This window comes from Mauremys reevesii, linkage group 8, assembly GCF_016161935.1.
Source record: "Mauremys reevesii isolate NIE-2019 linkage group 8, ASM1616193v1, whole genome shotgun sequence".
Lineage (NCBI taxonomy): Eukaryota > Metazoa > Chordata > Testudines > Geoemydidae > Mauremys > Mauremys reevesii.
The window spans coordinates 86,798,322-86,819,355 of record NC_052630.1 but is presented as its reverse complement, the minus strand read 5'-3'; the positions used below and the strand labels follow the sequence as shown (position 1 = coordinate 86,819,355).

Here is a 21,034-nt window from a genome sequence, read left to right as displayed (position 1 = left end):
TTACAGCAAGCTTTATACCTTTGTTACAGACAATTTCTAGCAATAATACAGACGATAAAAAGCAACATTTTGTTTATACATAAGCTTTTCTGCTATCTTATTTATCTCACTACTAAGAAAAGCAAGCCTGCATATTTGCAAGGTCGTAATAACTTTTCACACGGTTCACTCTGTCTCACATTATCTTGCTTCTACAAATCTCACGTCATTAGGGTCACAGCTAGCATAACTCATGCTAAGTAACTGACATTCATTAAGATCCCTTCAAATCCTTGTTAATTATTTACTGGCTTCCACACTCCCCCCTTTTGTACTTCTAGTACAACAAACAATTTCAAATCTCAATTCACATTAAACCATGGATTTCAGATTCTACAGCAGATATGTCAACCTTAGGGGTTTTCATGGGATGTAATGACAATGCATGATTAGCATGAACATGAAAGGTATTATTACTATCATTACGTCTTTTACAACAACAACAACATAATCCTAAATTAACTAACAACACTACAAACAATAACATTCCCATAGGAATAAAATAATGGGGTTGTTGTACAGTTTTGGTTACAAAGCACAATACAGCATACTTAGTACATAAAGTAGACACTCTATAAGCTGTATGAAAGGCATTCTGTTCAGCATGATATATATTCTGAAGCATATGAATTTGCCTTTGCAATTCAGAGATTCTTCAAACCTATGGTAACAATGAAAGCAAATTTTGAAACCGATCAGGCACTACTCTAGTCCAATTAAAATATACCTGAAATCTAAGAGCTACTTGCAACAGTCTATCTGCAGGCCAATAAATGATATGATTGCCTGCAGCAGTGGTAAGATTAATATGTATATCTTGTGAAGTGGTGGCATTAACGTACACACATCTATCATTAGCTTGAAAAAGTGGGTGTCCTGTCAGGGTAGTTCCTTGACCTCTACCCTCCCAGCAAATATTGGCATAAACAGTGACAACTTCCCCTGGCTTCAGTTTCTGTACACACTGAAGCCGTGGTGGTTCTAACGGCCAAAATGTCCATAGATTTCCTAACCCCATCCAAATATCAGCTGTAATCCCAGGAGCACTAACTAAAAATCAATTAGGAGTATCAGGCGGTCTCACTTCCCAGATATCTCGGTGAATCACCCAATCCCACATGCATCCTCCCCATGGATCCTCCCCATGCATCCTCCCCATGGACCCGGCAGGATTCGGTATGTGGGAGCCCACACCCCCTTAACCGGTCCATATGCTTGGAAGGAGCACTGTGAATGTCCACACTTCCATCCAGAAAGTGTCCAAGTATGGCTTCATGACCACAGATCAGATGGTACTCCTGATGTGTCCGTAAGGGCAGTGGGCTAAGTCTGGTCTAGATCCCACTGCAATGCCTTCCCAGCCACAGTGATATTTAATACCATCTCTGTCAGTAACTTCTGGGTCATAGAACTAAGGGTGGAAATGACATGTAACTCACCAACTCCAGCCTGTACTTAAGATAGCTGAGCTTCAAAAATAAGGCTAGTGGCCTTTTCTAGTTGGCCCAATTTCTCATCACATTCTTGGCTTTTAAGAATAGTCCAAATGGCTACTACACTATTGGCCCCAGCCCACAGGGATCTGGTCAATTCCCTTTTTCTCCCTTCATGGCTTTTTTTTATTTTATTTTTCTTTTAACCTACAAAGGAAACTTGTACTCTTTACTTATACACCTTCTTTTATACCATGAACACATAAACCTGGCCATGAACACATAAACCATGAACACAAAGACCCAGGCAGCTTCCTCGCCGGACTATGCCAGGCTGAGTCAGCCCACCGTGGGTCGGATCTCCTAAAGATCCACTAGTTACCGGGCTTGCGTTAGAGCAGTCCTGATCATTAGCTTCCGCTTCACAGGGTACTCTGGGCGTCTTCCGATAACGATCACTCACACTGGTGTACACACACACACACACACACACACACACCAAGGCCTCTTTTTTTCTCTTTTTAACCCTTTTTTAACCTTTTTATCTCTTTTTAATTTTTTTTTTTTTTTTTAACCACGATGCATCTTTACCTGGTCCGGACCAATACCATGAGGCGGTATGACAACCCCTCTTGAGGCGGTAAAAACCCCTCAGCACCGGTGCATTCTAATGCATTTACTTATGCATTACCTTATGCATTTCCTTGGCCAACTCAGCAGTTCCCAGTACTGCTATAAACTAACCTTATTGGGGCCTTTCCCCAATACCACTCTGCATCTGATCCTGCTGCACAGTCAATAAGTTCAGATGGTGTGAGCCCAACAGAGACAGACGTCCTCACGGACAGTCCTCCTCCGATACCCCAATAGAGATTTCAAAAGGTCTCATACCTCTCATGTGGCGCCATGGGGTTCGAAGGGGAATGATCCGTAGTAGCCGTCTGTGGGCGTTGCCATCCCAGACGAGCCCCCAAACGAACAAGTTTGTTTATATTTATGGGAGATAATGCTGCCCACTTATTATTTATGTCACCTGAAAGAACAGGCGTTTGAATAGCAAAGATATTTATGTGCCAGATGCCCCAAAGATATATCCCTTCATACTTCAACCACCATTCCAGAGGACATGCTTCCATGCTGATGACGCTCATTAAAAAAAAAGTGTTAATTAAATCTGTGACTGACCTCGTTGGAGGAGAATTGCATGTCTCCTACTCTGTTTTACCCACATTCTGCCATATACAGTATTTCATGGTATAGCAGTCTCGGATGATGACCCACCACATGTTGTTCACTTTAAGAACACTTTCACTGCAGATCTGACAAAACACCAATAAGATACCACTGTGAGATTTCTAAAGATAGATATAGCACTTGACCCAAGCTTTAAGACTCTGAAGTGCCTTCCAAAATCTGAGAGGAAAGAGGTGTGGAACATGCTTTCAGAAGTGTTAAAAGAGCAGTACTCTGATGTGGAAACTACAGAACCCGAACCACCAAAAAAGAAAATCAACCTTCTGCTAATGACACCTGACTCAGATGATGAAAATTAACATGCGTTGGTCCACACTGTTTTGGACTGTTATCGAGCAGAACCTGTCATCAGCATGGACGCAAGTCATCAGCATACGCAAGTATGAAGGGACATATCTTTGGGGCATCTGGCACATAAATATCTTGCGATGCCAGCTACAACATTGCTACGCAAACGCCTGTTCTTACTTTCAGGTGACATTGTAAACAAGAAGCGGGCAGCATTATCTCCTGCAAATGTAAACAAACTTGTTTGAGAAATTGGCTGAACAAGAAGTACAAGTGAGTGGACTTGTAGGCTCTAAAGTTTTGCATTGTTTTATTTTTGAATGCAGTTATTTTTTGTACATAAGTCTATATTTGTAAGTTCAACTTTCACAATAAAGAGATTGCACTACAGTACATGTATTAGGTGAATTGAAAAATACTATTTCTTTTGTTTTTTACAGTGAAAATATTTGTAATAAAAATAATAAGATAAAGAAAGCACTGTACACTTTGTATTCTGTGCTGTAATTGAAATCAATATATTTGAAAATGTAGAAAATATCCAAAACTATTTTTGGTATTCTATTATTATTTACCAGTGCGTTTAATCACTTGACAGCCCTATAAATTACTAATTGAGTACTGAGCAAAACAACCCCGCCTCACAATGATGCATTCCGTTTGGACTGGTGTTGATAAATTAACAGCAGTTTACACTAGAAAATTAAAACCAGCCTATCTGGTCTACACTAGAAAATTAAGTCATTTTAGCTATGTCTCTCAGGAGTGTGAAAAATCCACACCCTTGAGCAGCATAGTTAAACCAACATAATCCCTGGTGTAGGTGGTGCTACATCAACGGAAGAATTCTTCCATTAGCCTACCTACCACTCCTCGGGGATTCCCTACACAAAAGAGAGAACCCCTCCCATAAGTGTAAGTAGTGTCTACACTGAAGCGCTGCAGCAAAACAGCTGTGCTGCTGTATCATTTTACGTGTAGACATACCCTTAGGCTTGTGAGTAAGTTACAACTCCTGTGACTAAAGCTATTTATGTGCCCAAGGCCTGGTCTACACTAGGAATTTACTTCAGTATAGCTGCTTCTCTCAGGAATGTAAAAAATCTATATCACTGTAACCCTTCTGCCGGGCCAAAACGATAGCAGCAAGGGCCAGGTTCAATACATAGGGGTCCCTTCCCCACAACATAATGCAAAACCAACTCGAGCCCCCACCCAGTGACCTGGGAAAATCTTACACTCACCCCTGGGCGCCTCGAAGAGGCAATACTTCCCCTCTCGCGAGCACAGAGTCTTGGTGTAGCAGAAAAGGTTTAATTACATGACAAACAACAAGCATTAAATTGGGAAAATACCTCAGCTAGAGTTCATAGGTCAAACCGTGAGCAAAGACCCACTCCAGCAAATTGGGCCATGTCCTTCTCTCAGGGCCCTTGAGTCCAGCAACCCCCAAATCACCCACAGTCCCAAAAGTCCCACAATCCAAAAGTCTCTGTCCCAGGTCAGTGCAGCCCCAGAGCTCAAGAGTCTCTCTGCAGAGGTCCCCCTCCCCAGCCTGGGTAGAAAGGGGCACCTTACGTGGTTTCAGGGCCAACTGCCCTGCCTCTTCGTGGGGTTCTGCTTCCACTAGTCATCTCCGCAAACAGCTCAGCTCCGCTTGCTCTGTGGGCTGGTCTGGTCCACCAGCTGTCCTGTGAGCCACTCCAGCCGTCCTCGCGAGCTGCTTGGCTCCACTCACCCAGTGGCTGCACAAACTGCTCCACTCTGCTCTGCCAGCTGCTCTGCTCCACAGTATGGCTTCAGGCTCCCCCACTCATTAGCACAGTACTCAGTGCTCTCAGCTCAGCAAGTCCAGCTCTTAGTGATTCCAGCTCTTAGTAGGGGAGCCCCAGTACCAGTGAATTCAGCTCAGTAACCTGCATTTAGATTCTTAAGGGAATCAAAAATTAACTCTGACATTCCACAGTGGAAAGAGGCATAGATAGAACTGGTGCTTCTGGCTCACACAAGGAGCCTGCACCACCAAGTACAGATCTCTGTCCCCAGCCTCTCTCTCTTGACTGGGTTTTGGAACCCATGTCCCTTGTCTAGCAAGTGCTATTTAGTTGACAATGAAACCCTCTATCATAAGACAGTTTTGTAGTTCCTCATTTACTTAATTGGGATGACAACGTTTTATTGCTCCTGCCCCAATAACATCAAAATTGGGGCTCCCATAGCTGTGAAAATAACCATCCCAGGCTGCTTTGCAGTATGCTAAGTGGGGTGGGAGTGCCCATGCAAATAACTGAAATGCTAATGCGAATATTTGAAACTTCTTTCCGCACTCCCCATAATCTACCACCAGATGTCAGGGTAGAGCGCATCCTGACTCTGCTTACATCACTAAGAGGGCAAGTCTACACTACAACTGGGATCAGTGCTCTGAGATCAATCCACCAGCAGTCGATTTAGCGGGTCTAATAAAGACCGGCCAAATCGACTGCAGATCACTCAACAGTCAACCCCTGTACTCTACCCCTGATGAGAAGAGTAAGATAAGTCGATGGGAGATTTTCTCCCATTGAGCCCCTGTGGTAACTAGACCTAAAGTACGTCAACTCCAGCTACGTTTATTCATGTAGCTGGAGTTGCGTAGCATAGGTCAACTTACCGCGGTAGTGTAGACATAGCCAGAGATGTAGCTATCCCAACCTAACTCCCAGGGTAGACAGCACTGCCCTTGAAGAATTCTTCCATCGACCTAGCTACTGCCTCTCAAGGAGGTGGATTATCTACATAAACAGCTGCACCTCTGTAGTATTTTAAGTGTAGACATACCCCAAATCTTTGTAGGTTTGAGCCTATGCACAGAAGATACATTCATAGGTTCCAACAAAGTCCACCCATTACTAGAACTGGAAGGAAAGTTATTTTTCTCTTTAATTGATAATCCTTGTTTGCATTGAATAACCAAAATATCACTAAATTTATATACAAATTGTTGAGCAGTATTATTCAAAAATTCGGTATGAGCAGTCACTGAAGAATGCTTATGATTTAAATATCAGAGGGGTAGCCGTGTTAGTCTATATCTGTAAAAGCAGCAGAGAGTCCTGTGGCACCTTATAGACTAACAGAAGTTTTGGAGCATGAACTTTCGTGGGTGAATACCCACGTGGTCGGATGCATGTAGTGGAAATTTCCAGGGGCATGTACATATATGCAAGCAAATTTCCACTACATGCATCCGACCACGTGGGTATTCACCCACGAAAGCTCATGCTCCAAAACTTCTGTTAGTCTATAAGGTGCCACAGGACTCTTTGCTGCTTTTATGATTTAAATGCATAGTTTGTTTTTTCTTGTAGATGTTTTTAATCAAACTGAATAAACAGTGTAATTCTTTATCACTTGTGACATCTTTAGACACTAGAACATAGCAAAAGAAACAACCCTTTCTTTTTCAATAAATAACAAAGAGAAAGTACAAAGGGAAAATAAATGATACTACACATCATGAACACATAATAAATTCCAAGTTTCCTATCAGTGTGCGTCAGAAAGAGAACTGTACAATCTACACATGTTGTTCTTGAAATTCAACTAGTAAAAATAGAAAACTAGGGCTCTGAACCACTTAGGCAGACTTTTATGTGTCCATGTGCACTCAAGTGCACCCACATGAATCTAGTTGTAAGATTGGGCCAAAATACTGAGATGTATGTGAGTATTATAAAAGATTTCTGAACCAGATAATTTAAAGACAAGTTACTGTGCCACTTTAACACATCATTTATTACTATACTTCTCAGCATAGTACACAGACCATCAGGTATTGTCATATTTTATAACTCCAAGTCTTAAGAAACTTAAACCAAGACACATGGATCACTTTATGCACTACTGACCTGCAGCCAGTTCCGGGCCAGAACACTGCTGCTTGAGCCAGGAGGTGAAGAACACCGCAGCTACTGGAAGGTGTAAATTGGGAATTAGGGAGCTATGCCCGTGGGAATCCAGCCAGGGAATGGAGTTTGACAACCTGACTCTTTCAAAAACTGCCAAGGAAGCTTTGGGACGTGCTGTCAGTTTCAGTGGCAGAGTTAAGGGCGAACTTTTCAGCTACAGACTCTAATTTGCCCCCAAACTCCGTAGTGAGAAATTACCGACCGGGACTGCACAGTTAGCCCTTAGCGACCAGGAGGGCCCTGCCTTAAATCTTCACTCATCCCAGCCTGTCGGACACGCTGGGGATCAGCCCCCCGCCCGGGAGAGGCCCTGGGGCTAGGCTCCTGGACCTCTGGTCCCCCGGGGTTCCGAGCCCCCCTGGGCCCGTTAGGAGACACGCGGGTTCAGCCCCCCGCCCGGGAGAGACCCTGGGGCTGGGCTCCCGCGGAGTTCAGCCCCGCCGGGGTGCAAGCTACCCCGCCTCCCACCCCACTGCACTCACCCGCGGCCCGCTCCCAGCCCGGCCGGCGGCGGAGCTGCGGCCTTGTTTGTCTGACGGTTCCCATGGGAACCGGCCCGAGAGGCGCCCGCCGGGCTGGGCCGTGCGGGGAGGCGGGGCCGCTTGCCGAATCCGGAAGGCCCCTGCTAGGCCAGGCCTTGCGCCCGCGAGATGCCCGGGCAGGCAGAGCTCGACGTTTTGCTCCAAAAGGCCACTCGGCGGAGACTGGCGAAGTTTGACGAGCTGAGAGGTAGGGGCCGGGCTGGGCCGGGGTCGCTGCTGGCCTCTGGGGCGGAGCCGCTGCCCCGCAGGCTCCGACACTGGGCAACGCCCCCCCTCCCCGGCTTCAGCAGCGGGGCCTCACGCTCAGGCGAGTCACCCCGGAACCGCAGTGTCAAGCTCCCCTTCCTTAGACTAACTGTCCCAAGCATAGGCCCTGACCCTGCAAAGAGAGAGGTGGAGCGTTGTGTCCAAGTGAGCACCCCAGAGGGCCACTCAGCAAGACCACAGTCATGCAGACCCTTACACATATGCTTAACTCTAAGGAGGGGAGTATTCCCACTGACTTCATTGGAACTGCTCACATATTTAAAGTTAAACACATGCATCAATGTTTCCAGGATCAAGGCCCAAGTCATTTGTAAAGATGGGGATAGAACCCAGGTCTCCTGATTCCTAGTTCCATTTCTGTATTCACTGTTTTACTCCCCAGTCCTTCAAAAGAATCCACTTGGTAGATTCTTACATCAATGTGACTCCGCCTATGTAGATCCTTTGGCTGGTTCACAACTTCATGCAGTGTGATGTTAAAAGTAGGGGAGAAAAAAAGTTCAGATCTGGTCTGAAATAATGAGTTCTGAGGGGAAAACTTCTGTAGATTCTACAGAGTTTTAGGGGACGAGGGGAAGAGTAAGTAGGGAGGGTTGCACATTATTTTTAAATTTTTCCATTTTATTGTCAATTTTTTTAAAAAGCCACTTTTTTAGGGATTTCAAAAAAGGGGGGCGAGAGGAAAAATACAGTGTTTCCTAAAACTGCTAGTTCTGCAGATCAACATGATGTTACAAGACTGAATCTGAGAAGGTTTACTGAGACTCAGATTACAGGAGAGATGCTGCATATTGAATACACCTCTACCCCCAATATAACGCTGTCCTCGGGAGCCAAAAAAACCTTATCGTGTTATAGGTGAAACCGTGCTATATCGAACTTGCTTTGATCTGCCGGAGTGCGCAGCCCGCTCCCCTCCTCCCCCCCCCCAGCACTGCTTTACTGCGTTATATCCAAATTCTTGTTATATCTGGTTGTGTTATATCGGCGTAGAGGTGTATATGAACTGCCCTATATGAATGTATCAATGTTTTATAAAACAATAATTCCATTAAGAGTGACCGTTATACAGACAAAGAATAATTTAATTTTCATGGGATTTGAATTACAACGGGTTGACGGATAGCTCTGAGCTTAGAGCATCACTCATGTGTTAACTCTAAGGAATAAATGTAGTATAGTATTGTCTTATTATTTAGGGTCTAGTTAAGAGTATGCTGATTCCTTGATGCACCCATAAAGAGCGAGATCAACACTGTACACCACAGAGTGTTAACGTGGCTAGAATGGTTACATGAATAAGGCTATAAGGCCATGTCTAGACTAAGGGCTTGTCCATACTAACAACACTTAGTTCGCAGCAGACTGGGGGATAAATCTACTTGAGGCTAGTCTGCTGTGCACTAAGTGTTCATGTGGACCCTGCTGACACATGCTATCACTTCCTTAAGCACACTAAGGTTTTTAGAACAAGATACATACATAAAATCCTAAGATGAAATCCTGGCTCCACTGAAGTCCATGGTAAAACTCCCATTGTCTTCAGTGAGGCCCTTATTTCACCCCAGTGTAAATAGGGCAAACTGTTGTTTTATCTTAATAAGAACAGGAGTACTTGTGGCACCTTAAAGACTAACAAATTTATTTTAGCATGAGCTTTTGTGAGCTACAGCTCACTTCTTTGGATGCATAGAATGGAACACACAGACAGGAGATATTTATACATACAGAGAACATGACAAGGTGGAAGTATGCATAACAACAGGAAAAGTCTAATCAATTGAGATGAGCTATCTTAATGTATCCAGTCATTAATGTTTTATCTTAATGTAGCCAGTCGAGGGAAATCGTAGTAGGAAGTTTAAGATTTCTGGATTTCCTAAGCATTGTTGGGAAAGTCTGTCATAGTGAATATTCATGAGGCAACAAAATTAATGTTGTATATGGCCACTTTTATTTGGACATTTAATAACATTTGACTGCCTGATTTTTACAAATGTAAGTTCCTGTAATGTAGTTTTTGTATGTCGTACTATGGAGAATGTCATTAATCTCTCACTATTATACCCTGCTGATGGTCTCTCTTGTTAACTCACTTTTCAAATAGGTAAAGTCACACAAACTGGAGAATTCTGGGATGTTGTTGTAATTACAGCAGCTGACAAAAAACAGGAATTGGCTTACCAGCAACAGCTATCAGAAAAGTTGAAAAGAAAGGAACTCCCTCTTGGAGTTCATTACCATGTTTTTGTGGATCCTCCTGGACCAAAAATTGGTGGGTATTTTATTGCCAAATTTTCTGTTTTTTCTTACATGACATAGTAGTTGACATACCTTTTTCTGACATCAGTCAAAGAAATTAACTTTGCCAGTCTCTCACTACGTTCAGTATAAAGCCAGAAGGCACCATTGTCACCATCTGGTCTGTCCTGTACAATATAGACCATAGAACTTCCCTCAATTAATTTATATTTATACTAGTACATATCTTTTAGAAAAATAGCCCATCTTGATTAAAAATTTCCAGTGATGCAGAAGCCACCTAAGCCATTGTTAAGGTTCATAGTTTAAGATTTCACTATAAATTGACTAATTTTCAGACAGACAAAAAGTGCTCATTGTAGTAAGTATTATGACAGTTGTGTCTCTTACAGCGAAAGATTTCCAGAAAGCTGTTAGAAGCAGCATTATATTAATTAAATCACAAAAAATGTTCTAATGGCATTAAGCAATGTATTTTGATTCAAATGTGTAATTATTAGCATTAATGAGTCTGGTGCTCCTTTGGACTTCATATCAGTTCAGCAGATATATTAAAATTTACCTAGTAACATTTATATATTGCCCTTAAGGTGCATTCACAGTATATATCATGCTGGTTTAGACTTTGATTGTATGTTAATAATATAAGTGCATAACACAGAACGTCACTGATTCATGTTGTTTCTTATATATTCATATTGTACATCATAACAGATCCATTATGGTCTATAGTGGAATACGTTTACACCTATTAGATTCATAACACTGAAAACCCAGCAAGAGTCTTAATGAAAAGTAGCCACTGAGCATGCACACGCACAGTGTCATCTTGTAAACTTCATTAGCTCCGCCATTTGTTTGTTTAGAAAGTAACAAATCTGATTAGAATATAGTATAGTCTCCAAAGATTAATTTTCAGAAATGAAATTATTTTGTTACAGGAGAACAATAAATATCAGAATACTGGTAAATGTCTATTTTTTTTCCTTTTCTGTACTTTTCACATCAAAAAGGTCTTTTGAAAACTTGCTTAAAATCATTAGTGAGATTTTGTATGACAGGTTACATGTCAGAGCCACTTTTTATAGCCTCTGGAACTGATGACAGATCTTTAATTATGTCACTCAGAGGATGAATTGGAGGGGGAGAAAGTGCACCTCCCCCCGCAAGGCCTGCCCATTTGAGATGCTGTTTATAGTGGATTGTGCAGAGCATCATTAGGTGACTGCCCAACCTGCTTCCTGCAAGGTTTGATCAACAGTATTGACATGGAGATGAATAGTACCATCATTTCAGAGTTGTTTTATGCAATCTCAGGTAGATATCATTGCATCAATAGATAGTTCACTATTTAAAAATTACCTTTGCAGCCATGAGGACTAGAGACTTCATTTAAAAATAATTGACAACTTAGGCTCTGGAGCAAGAGGTCAGCATCTTAAAAAGCACTTACGTGACCAGCTTCCCCAAGCCAGCCCAGTTCAACCCCTAGCACATGAGTTTAGTACATTTGACATGTTTATGTAACTAATGGTGATGTTCTTAATTTATGTATTGAATATTTTGTAGGAAATGGTGGATCAACTCTTCATGTCCTTCAGTGCTTGGAAGAGATGTATGGTGATAAATGGACTTCTCTTATTATCATAATAATTCATTCTGGTAAATCCTTTTCCTGTTTTAAATTTTCTGTGACACTATGCTATTTCTTTCTTTTCCCCCGAATGAAAATGTTGGGGTGGTGTTGGGGAGAAGAAGTTATCAAATGTGATCTCTCTTAAGTGAGCTCAGATTTGGCTGGCTGATTTGGCAATCGAATAGCATCTGAATGCGGGTTTGCAGTTCATGTCCAACTATCTCAGCTGAAAGAATCTGGAAGTTCTGTGAAACAGCAACCTCAGCTTTTTGAGAGAAAGAAGCCTTATGTCATCATACAGCAACATCCTCTGGGGGAGATGGGTTGTTTGGCTCATCTATGGCTTGAAATTGCAAAAGGGACTGCTTACATGTAGAAAGAAGAGAGACTTGAATGCCAGTTGCTTGCTGACAGAGTTTGGCTCTATGCCAGATATTTGCTGATTTTAAGGGAGGTGGGAGAAGTAAATATAAAAAATGGTGACGTGGGAGAAAAGGACAGGAGAGTGGGAGGGTTTATCTACCAAATCAAAGATGAAATGGAAGTAATTCAGTTTTCTTGTTTCCATTGTATGCAAAAAGTCCTTTCCCTAGTTTACTTTGAGCCCAAACAGTAGAGCAGTGTTTCCCAAACTTGGGACGCCGCTTTGTAGGGAAAGCCCCTGGCGGGCCGGGCTGGTTTGTTTACCTGTCTCGTTTGCAGGTTCAGCCGATCGCGGCTCCCACTGGCCGTGGTTCGCTGCTCCAGGCCAGTGGGAGCTGCTGGGAGCGCCGTGGGCCAAGGGACGTGCTGGCCGCCGCTTCAAGCAGCTCCCATTGGCCTGGAGCGGCAAACCGCGGCCACTGGGAGCCGCGATCGGCCGAACCTGCGAATGGGACACGTAAACAAACCGGCCTGGCCCGCCAGGGGCTTTCCCTACAAAGCGGCGTCCCAAGTTTGGGAAACACTGCTGTAGAGGATGAAGTCAGTAAATTAGGAAATGCTCTCTTTAACGCATACTGTCTTTTGGACGCTCTGAGGATCAAGATCAGGATCCATCATTAGTTCTGTCTGAAAGAGTTGGACTGACATTAGAAATGTCAGTTCTTTAAATCTTCATTTTTCTTTTTAAAGGCATGCTTAAAATACAGCCACGTGCATATGTAAAATAGCCAGTTTGATATTGTAACTCATAACTAGTTCTTGATAATTGTATATACCAATAAGAGATCTTTTAAGAGGAGTGTGTGTGTGTGTGAGAGAAACTTGTATATAATACAACTATCATTTTTTTAAGGTGGTTATAGTCAACGTTTACCACATGCAAGTGCACTGGGAAAAATTTTCACAGCTTTGCCTTTTGGTGACCCTATTTACCAGATGTTGGAGCTGAAGTTGGCAATGTACATTGATTTTCCTACCCATATGAATCCAGGAATTCTCATTACTTGTGCAGATGATATTGAACTTTATAGTATTGGAGCAACAGAAGTCATCAAGTTTGATAAACCTGGGTTCACTGCATTAGCTCACCCATCAGATTTGACTATTGGTACCACTCATGGAGTATTTGTGTTAGATTCATCTCCTTTATCAGAAAAAGAGCTTGAATACAGATCTTGTCATCATTTCCTACATAAACCTAATATTGAAAAGATGCATCAGTCTGGTGCAGTATGCATAAGGAGGAATTGCTCTCAACCAGACTCCTCTGGAGAACACAATGACTTAAAAATGGACTACGAGTATGTGTATACAGACAGCTTATTTTACATTGATCATAGCATTGCAAAACAATTACTAACATTTTTTAAGCAGCTGGATACTCTTTGTTGTGAAATAGATGCATATGGTGATTTTCTCCAAGCTCTGGGACCTGGAGCAACTCATGATTACACAAAAATCACAGATAATGTCACAAAAGAAGGATCACAGTTAGGAGAAATAAGACAGAAGCTATTTTCTCTTCTTAAAGGAACATCACTTAACGTTATAGTCTTAAATAACTCCAGGTTCTATCATATTGGGACTACACAAGAGTATTTGTTTCATTTTACTTCTGATAGTAAATTGAAATTGGAGCTTGGCTTTCTATCTAAAGCGTTTAGCATCTTTCCAGATAAAGCAGAAAACTCAGGTATATCGGCATGTATCATTCAAAGCATACTGGATTCAAGATGTGTTGTAGCACCTGCCTCTGTTATTGAATACTCTAGGCTGGGACCTGAGGTTTCAGTAGGGGCAAACAGCATTATCAGTGGTTGTTGCTTAAGTGCTAATGCAGATGTACCACCAAACTCTTTTGTGAGTTCATTGAGCATCAGGGTTAACGGAAAAGTAATGTATGTGAGTATGGTGCTTGGTGTAGAAGACAACTTGAAAAAGAATGTGAAATTGTTGTCAGACATACATTCCCTTCAGTTTTTTGGAATCAGTTTACTGCAGTGCTTGGACCTCTGGGACCTGAGAGTTTCAGACCAACTCTTCTCTGGTGACAAGACAAGTTTGGGTTTGTGGACTGCTCGGATTTTCCCTGTTTGTTCTACTTTAAGTGATTCAGTTAGAGTGTCATTAAAGATGTTAAATGCTGTGCAAAACAAGTCAGCTTTTAAACTGAATGGGTGGAAGCTCCTGTCTATTGAAGAAATGCTCTTCTACAAAGATGTAGAAGACATGTTGAAGTTCAGGCAGCAAATTTACGAAGAAATCACTCTACAAAGACACAAAGAGAAATCTGATTTGTAAATGTACAGTATTTTTACCCTTTGTCTTTCTTTAATATGAAGATGATTGATTGTTTTCAAGCTTGTAAAACCCAGAAGCAAAAAGTATACATCTTCTTTTCTGATTTCATTGAAGTAGAAATAATGAAATTGCATTAGCAGCGTTGTTGTAGCATAACATTAATAATGCAAAAACACAGATAAACTATTCTTTTGATGAAAGAATTAATGAAATATTTCAAATCTATGAAAAAACTAAGAAGTGAATTTTCTTGGGGTATCCATTATATGGGGTTTTTTTTTAGTTTTTGTTAAGAATATGGAATGAACATTAATTAGTTTGAAGAAGTTTTAAGTAGTTTTCGAAGTACAATGTTGGCTCTTGCAACATAGTGTGGCATAGCAATGAGTTACATTTCCCTCTTTTCACGGTATCCTTTTAAAATGGGTATTTTAAGAGGCTAAGGTAATTTTTCATTATCTTAAGCAAAACAAAAGAAATTTTTATATATTTGTTTAAACTTTAGCTCGTCATCACTCTCACAAGCAATGAGAAATTTTGTGTATGTGTGCTAAATATATCTTCTTGCAGAATACCGAATAATTTGTGGAAAGAATTTATCTGAAAAGCTGTGATCTGAAATATTGTATCATAAGTAAATTGAAGTGAATACACTTTCCATATCTCTGCATCATGGTCGCTTCTGAATCAAAGATTTCCAGAATCTAATGGCTCATTAACTTATGGTTCCAATTCTTTGAATCCCCTTATGGTGCACAAGTATCTCTCAAGTCTCTTACATCTTGTGGTCATTTCATAACTTCAGTTCTCAAAGGAGACCAGGGCCAATAGAATGTTCTGGTTCAGTATCAACATTGAGTAGCAAGCTGTGGTAATGCCTCCTTCATTGCCCCATGTTCATCTGAGTCCACTTGCTACCTGCAATCTCTCCTTCAAAATAATGTCCCTTTTCGTTCTATAATACTGAGGCTAGGTCTGCAGAGGGGGGGAGATTGGCCTAAGTTACGCAAACAGCGTAGCAGAAGTCAGCGTATCTTAGGTCGATTTACCTGGCCATGAGGACGGTGGCAAGTCGACTGCTGCCGCTCCCTGTTGACTCTGCTTCCGCTTCTCGCTGTGGTGGAGTTCCGGAGTCGACCGCAGAGCGATCAGTGGTCGATAAATCGATCCCCAATAGATCAATCACTACTTGCCGATCCAGCGGGTAGTGTAGAGGTACCCTGACATTCACAATATTCAGTGGCACTGGGAACAGCTGTTTTGCCCAGAATTTAGAATGTTGTAACCATACACAGTCTCCTCTGTGACAACTCTTCCTTCCCCCTTTAGACCTTGCACACTTTCCAGAAGCTTCTTAGTCGATGAATATACCTGCTCTTTCTTTTTAATCATCTGGGAACATGAAGTAACATTTCCCAATACACATCACCCCTCCATCATGCATTCTTATTCTTGTGTTGACTGTGGATGATCTTGTGCCCTGGCTGTCCACTTTGTGTCTGTGTGCTGAGCCAGTTAACTCTGCACACTCCACAAAGTAATGTTAACTATATTTTTTTCTCAGATTGTTTTACTACATTGTTACAATTTAAAATATTTTAACTTGTTTTCCCTTAGAATGTGCCCATTAAGCTGTCACAATGCTAGGGCAAATGAGTTAAAACAACATATGACTCTGCTATGCATAAGTGAAAGGTATTTGTTCAATAGCTGGAAATATGAGCAAAAAATAGAACTGCATTTCTCATGAAAAATATATTTGAAGTCAAACATGAATTTTATGTTTGTCAGTCTCCAGCCCCCTAAAATTAATTATTTTATATTATAAGCATGGAACCAGATTCTGATCTCTGGCACTAGTGTAAATCTGGAGGAACTCCTTGGATTTCCTTGGAAATCAGAATTGAGCCCAATATCTTTAATGTTAAACAATAGTTTTAATAACTAAACACGGCAATGCATACTGAGTGCAAAATAATGTTGAGTACATGTAGCATCATATCATGGAATTATCAGTAATAAAATTATCCCTTTTTGAGTTCTCCAGAGGTTTTAGAGGAAGGGAAAGCATAGGGTTATAATGTGGAATTTGAGGTTTGGCTTGTTAGGGTAGGGAGCCTAATGAGAGAGTGTGCCATGGTTCACAAAAGCTCCTGTGCTTGTGAGTGGTGTTGTAATCAAAGACAAGTATTATCAGATTAAATTTGTACCAACCTTTTTGACATATCTCACAGTAACAAAGTGCTTGTGGGCTGCTTTCTTAACTCCTATTGATACACCTCTACCCCGATATAACGTGACCCAATATAACACACATTCGGATACAACGCGGTAAAGCAGCGCTCCAGGGGGCCAGGGCTGCATGCTCTGGTGGATCGATATAACGCTGTTTCACCTATAACGTGGTAAGATTTTTTGGCCCCTGAGAACAGCGTTATATCGGGGTAGAGGTGTATTTCTTGATGCCAGTTCCAAGGCAATGGAATGTTTCACCAATATTATTTAATACCAAAGTTTTCCTTAACCTTCATCACATGTCGCTGGTAAGACACTACTTTTGGAAGGTTTATCTAGTTGAGTTAAAAGTCTTCTGTGTGTGAATCAGTACAGAAGAACTAGACCCCTCGCAGGCTTGCAGGGGGGTGAGTGTGTGGATTTAATTTGCAATGGGGATAAGGATGGATGCCAGGGAAAAATGGTCTTAGGCAACTTAGGAGTGACATGTTTTTTTAAAAAATGGCTGCAGAGGAGTATGTTCGTGAAGACTGAGATTAAAGATTACAATCAAACACCATGCAAATCAAGAAGTAAAAATAGTCATAGAATATGGTGCATAAAGTCATGAGAATGCTTAATCTAGCATCAAATTTGCATAATCTTTGTGTCATTAACTATTGTGATGTTATGCAAAACATTGTGGAAAACACAAATGTTTGACATACAGACTTTGCATCTTCAATTAGAGACCAGACTTTGCTCCTAGATCATTTTCATGCTGTATTGCCTCATCAATATAAAGACTTAAATACACAATAAGCAGTAATTGTATTCTTTTAGCATGCTCATTCATTATTAACTATTATAAGATTTATTTTAAAAGGGTCCCCAAACATAATGCATTAATAACCACTTTGTTCACTGAAATTAGTTTTAGTATAAAGACAGAGCTTTTGGTTTTTGTAGCCACAGCTGGTATTTGGGGATGAGGAGCTGAGAGAGAGGCACACTGACCAAATAGTCTCAAGAGTTCTTAATGGAGTTGCAGCTGCAGCATTCCTGAAAAGACTGCAGTCTGTATTCCTCCCAACAGGGAGGACAGAAGGAGTAGAGTGCTGGTCAGACCCCCCCTCGCCCAGCCATGCCTCTGTGGTTTGGGCTTGGGCTGGAGTCCGAATGTCTACAGCCCCATAGCATGAGCCCCACAAGCCCAAGTCAGCTGACACAGGCCAGCCGTGGGTATTTAATTGCAGTGTACACATATCCCAAGTCTGTAGTAGCCCACCTTTCACGCCCCACACAGGTGCATGCAGAAGCAAAAATCTCCCTGAGGGCTCTTCTTCCACTTCAGAAGAGGAAGCACAATCTGTCCCAGAATGTGGAAGCATGGATGTGCTGCTTACTTACTGTGTTCAATAGTATTTCTGTTCCCAGCATTTACGCATGCTTCCCAACACTAGCCAGAGGGTGTCTGTTAAAACATACTGCGGGGTTAAAGGTTGATCTTATCTCTGTTTTTCCTTTGTGTTGTTATAATCCACACAGCTTCCTTTGCTTCTGCTAGTTAGTTCTACAAGCAGAACTGTTGATAACGACAAAGAAAATAATTGTCCCCAACAAGGTTTCTTATTATGTAGAGCTGTTCAGCCAGGATCCTATTAGCAGTACTAGCTATGAAATAGTGCATTCACGATGTAAGAGCTGGTGGGATGTCAGGCTCAATGTAATTCATCACAGAACTGATATAACCTATCAAGGCCAAGTTACACTGAAATCTGTTGTTGCCAAAATATGCTCACAAATCTGTGCCTAATATTTTTTCCTAACATGGAAATATGTATATTTTAATTATGGTGTCACGGTAGAACAGTAATTGCATAGTTTGTAAAACAGTGTCTGGTTTAAATCTGATTTTTGAAGCCCACACACATCCTTTCCTCTTTTTGTTTTGCTTTGTTTTTCATTTTGTCGGAGAGGAATTTTTTGGGAAAGGCAACAGCACAAGCTGTTTGAGCATGTTCCTTGGGGAAAAAATTGTGGATTTAAACAGTTTGAAAATTTGTGTTAACATTTCTGTGCAGGGGTGTAAACCCCACACTGGCCTACAAAGGGTTTACAAGAGCCTGTGGGTTCCAATCAGCCCCATTCCATTACATCTGCAGTAGGTGCCATGCATGGAGGTTGGCCTAGCTCAGTTGATAGCTGATGGGGAAGGGAAGCAGATCTCCAACTTGTACTGGGTGATGGAAGCCTGGGAGCTGAGTGAGACTGCTGTCTGTCAGAGCCTTCCTGAGGAAAGGTTGGCTGAAACAGGGAGCCCAGATGAGTATTAACTGTAAAAGACAAACTGAATAGAAAGGCTACCTTGGTCCAAGACGGATGACTGTCAGTTTTAGTTTTGTTGTATTTGTTTTGGAGCTTGGATACCCTAGAAGGAACTTCAGTGTGATTTAGCTGGAGAGCTAAGTCAGCATGGGGCCTAACCACATTGGAGGCGGATGCTGACTACTGAAGAACCGGAAGGAAACTGAGACACGGTGAGTAGTACTACGGCAGGCCACAAACGAATGCTGAAGCACATGACCTTGCAACAATTACTTTTTCCACTTTTAATTCAAACAACGTGGGCTAAAGATTTCAAAATTGTTGTACAAGTTCATCCCCCATAAAAAGTAACAGATAGGCCTAGTTTTACCTATCTGCCGGAAATTAGTCTGGCGTATAATTTCATTCAGTTTTACAGAACTTGACCCATTAAATGGACACAGTAAAAAAGAGTTGCACTTAATTGTATTGTGCTTCATAACATAAGAATGGTCATACTGGGTAAGACCAAAGGTCCATCTAGCCCAGTATCCTGTGTTCTGACTGGCCAATACCAGGTGCCACAATGGGAATGAACAGACAGGTTATCATCAAGTGATCCATCCCCTTTCGCCCATTCCCAGCTTCTGGCAAACAGAGGCTAGGGACACCATCCCTGCCCATCCTGGCTAATAGGTCCATAAATGGCTATCCTCCATGAATGTATCTAGTTCTTTTTTGAACCCTGTTATAGTCTTGGCCTTCACAACATCCTCTGGCAAGGAATTCCACAGGTTGACTATGGCTTCAGAATATTGAGGAATCTCTCCTATGCAGGATCTCTACTTTTTTTTTTTGTAGTACTACTATTACCAAAGTAGAGATTGCTTAAACAATTGACTGTATTAAATATACTGTATGTTACATTCATTGCTCAAATGTTAACTTGCATCTACATCTCTTAAAATATGTGATAGCCACAAACTGTTCAAGGCTAAGTAATTTCCTATTTTCCTATCACTTTTGAATAGATTCATTAAATGTCCACTCTTTTTCCTTTGCAAACCAGTGAGGTGTTTCATGTCCAGTCTCATTTAACATGTAGCTTGTCAATGCATTGCCCTGAGAGGAAATAAAACATTTAAATGTTGAAGCAGAGAGCTTAATAAAAACAGATCTTTTGTAACAGAATAAGTGTAGATTTCTTTTACGGGGTGAGAAAGATTAGACTTTTTTATGGGCTTGTGTCAGTCCATGATTGCTTTCTACACTATATATTTTGGCCTTAAGTTGTCAGAAAGCAAATTGGGATCGATAGAGCCATGGTTAATAAAATTGGGGTTCCTCACATATTTATTTCATGTTTCTAGTATTTAAGATACAATTAGGTTTAGTGTAGTACCTCTGAAAAGCAATCATTTACAGAGCTATGTTTTAAATAAACTATAGTTTTCCATATACTACTTCAAATAAAATATTATAAATATTTTATCATATGCAGTGTTTTGCTTTATGCGTACATCTGTAAGTATATATGGCTGATGCACATACTTTGCGTGATCAATTGCAGATCCATCATTAAGGCTACAATTTAGTCATGGGTATTTTCAGTAAAAGTCATGGACAGGTCACGGGCAATAAACAAAAATTCACTGCCGGTGACCTGTCCATGATTTATACTAAAACTACCTGTGATTAAATCGGGGGAGAGGGGGAGCACTGCTAGGAGGGCCACCCGGAGCCAGCGGCTGCCAGGGGCCATGGACCGCAACTTCTCCAGCCAGCTAGGGACTGCTGCCTGGGGCCGACAGCAGCACCTTGTGTGGCTGTCCTGGGGGCCACCTGAGCAGCTGGCCCCAGAGCCAGCTGCTTCGGCGGCTGTGGGGTCAGCCACCCTGGCCCCAGCAGAAGTCATGGAGGTTGTGGAAAGTCACGGAATCCATGACTTCCGCGACCTCTGTGACAGATACGGAGCCGTATCCATCATTCATGAATAAGCACTTATGTATGTATCCATTGATTTCAACTGAGTTATGATCGAAAATAATTTTTTGCCCAGTAACTCTTCAAGAAATCCATAAAATTATGTGGACTTCCTGACATTGAAATGATTGTAAT

At 41.6% G+C, this 21,034-nt stretch overlaps 2 protein-coding genes across 10 annotated transcripts in view; one reads left to right on the top strand and one right to left on the bottom strand.

Moving 5' to 3' along the window:
• Positions 1-7,566, bottom strand: part of LRRIQ3 (leucine rich repeats and IQ motif containing 3) — a 102,152-nt gene extending 94,586 nt beyond the window's left edge. For 7 of the 9 annotated variants that reach the window (XM_039483226.1, XM_039483222.1, XM_039483220.1 and 4 more), the window contains exons 1-2: positions 7,447-7,566; positions 6,905-6,967 (exon numbers count right to left, since the gene is read on the bottom strand). The gene's annotated coding sequence lies outside the window, so the exon portion shown is untranslated. The remainder of the gene's footprint in view (positions 1-6,904; positions 6,968-7,446) is intronic. The other 2 variants (XM_039483221.1, XM_039483223.1) reach the window with 2 other exon arrangements.
• Positions 7,556-17,569, top strand: FPGT (fucose-1-phosphate guanylyltransferase). Its single transcript, XM_039483230.1, has 4 exons — positions 7,556-7,693; positions 9,881-10,048; positions 11,605-11,697; positions 12,948-17,569. The coding sequence occupies exons 1-4, from the start codon at positions 7,615-7,617 to the stop codon at positions 14,393-14,395; spliced, it is 1,788 nt and encodes a 595-aa protein (XP_039339164.1). The 5' UTR covers positions 7,556-7,614; the 3' UTR covers positions 14,396-17,569.
• Positions 17,570-21,034: the final 3,465 nt, after the last annotated feature.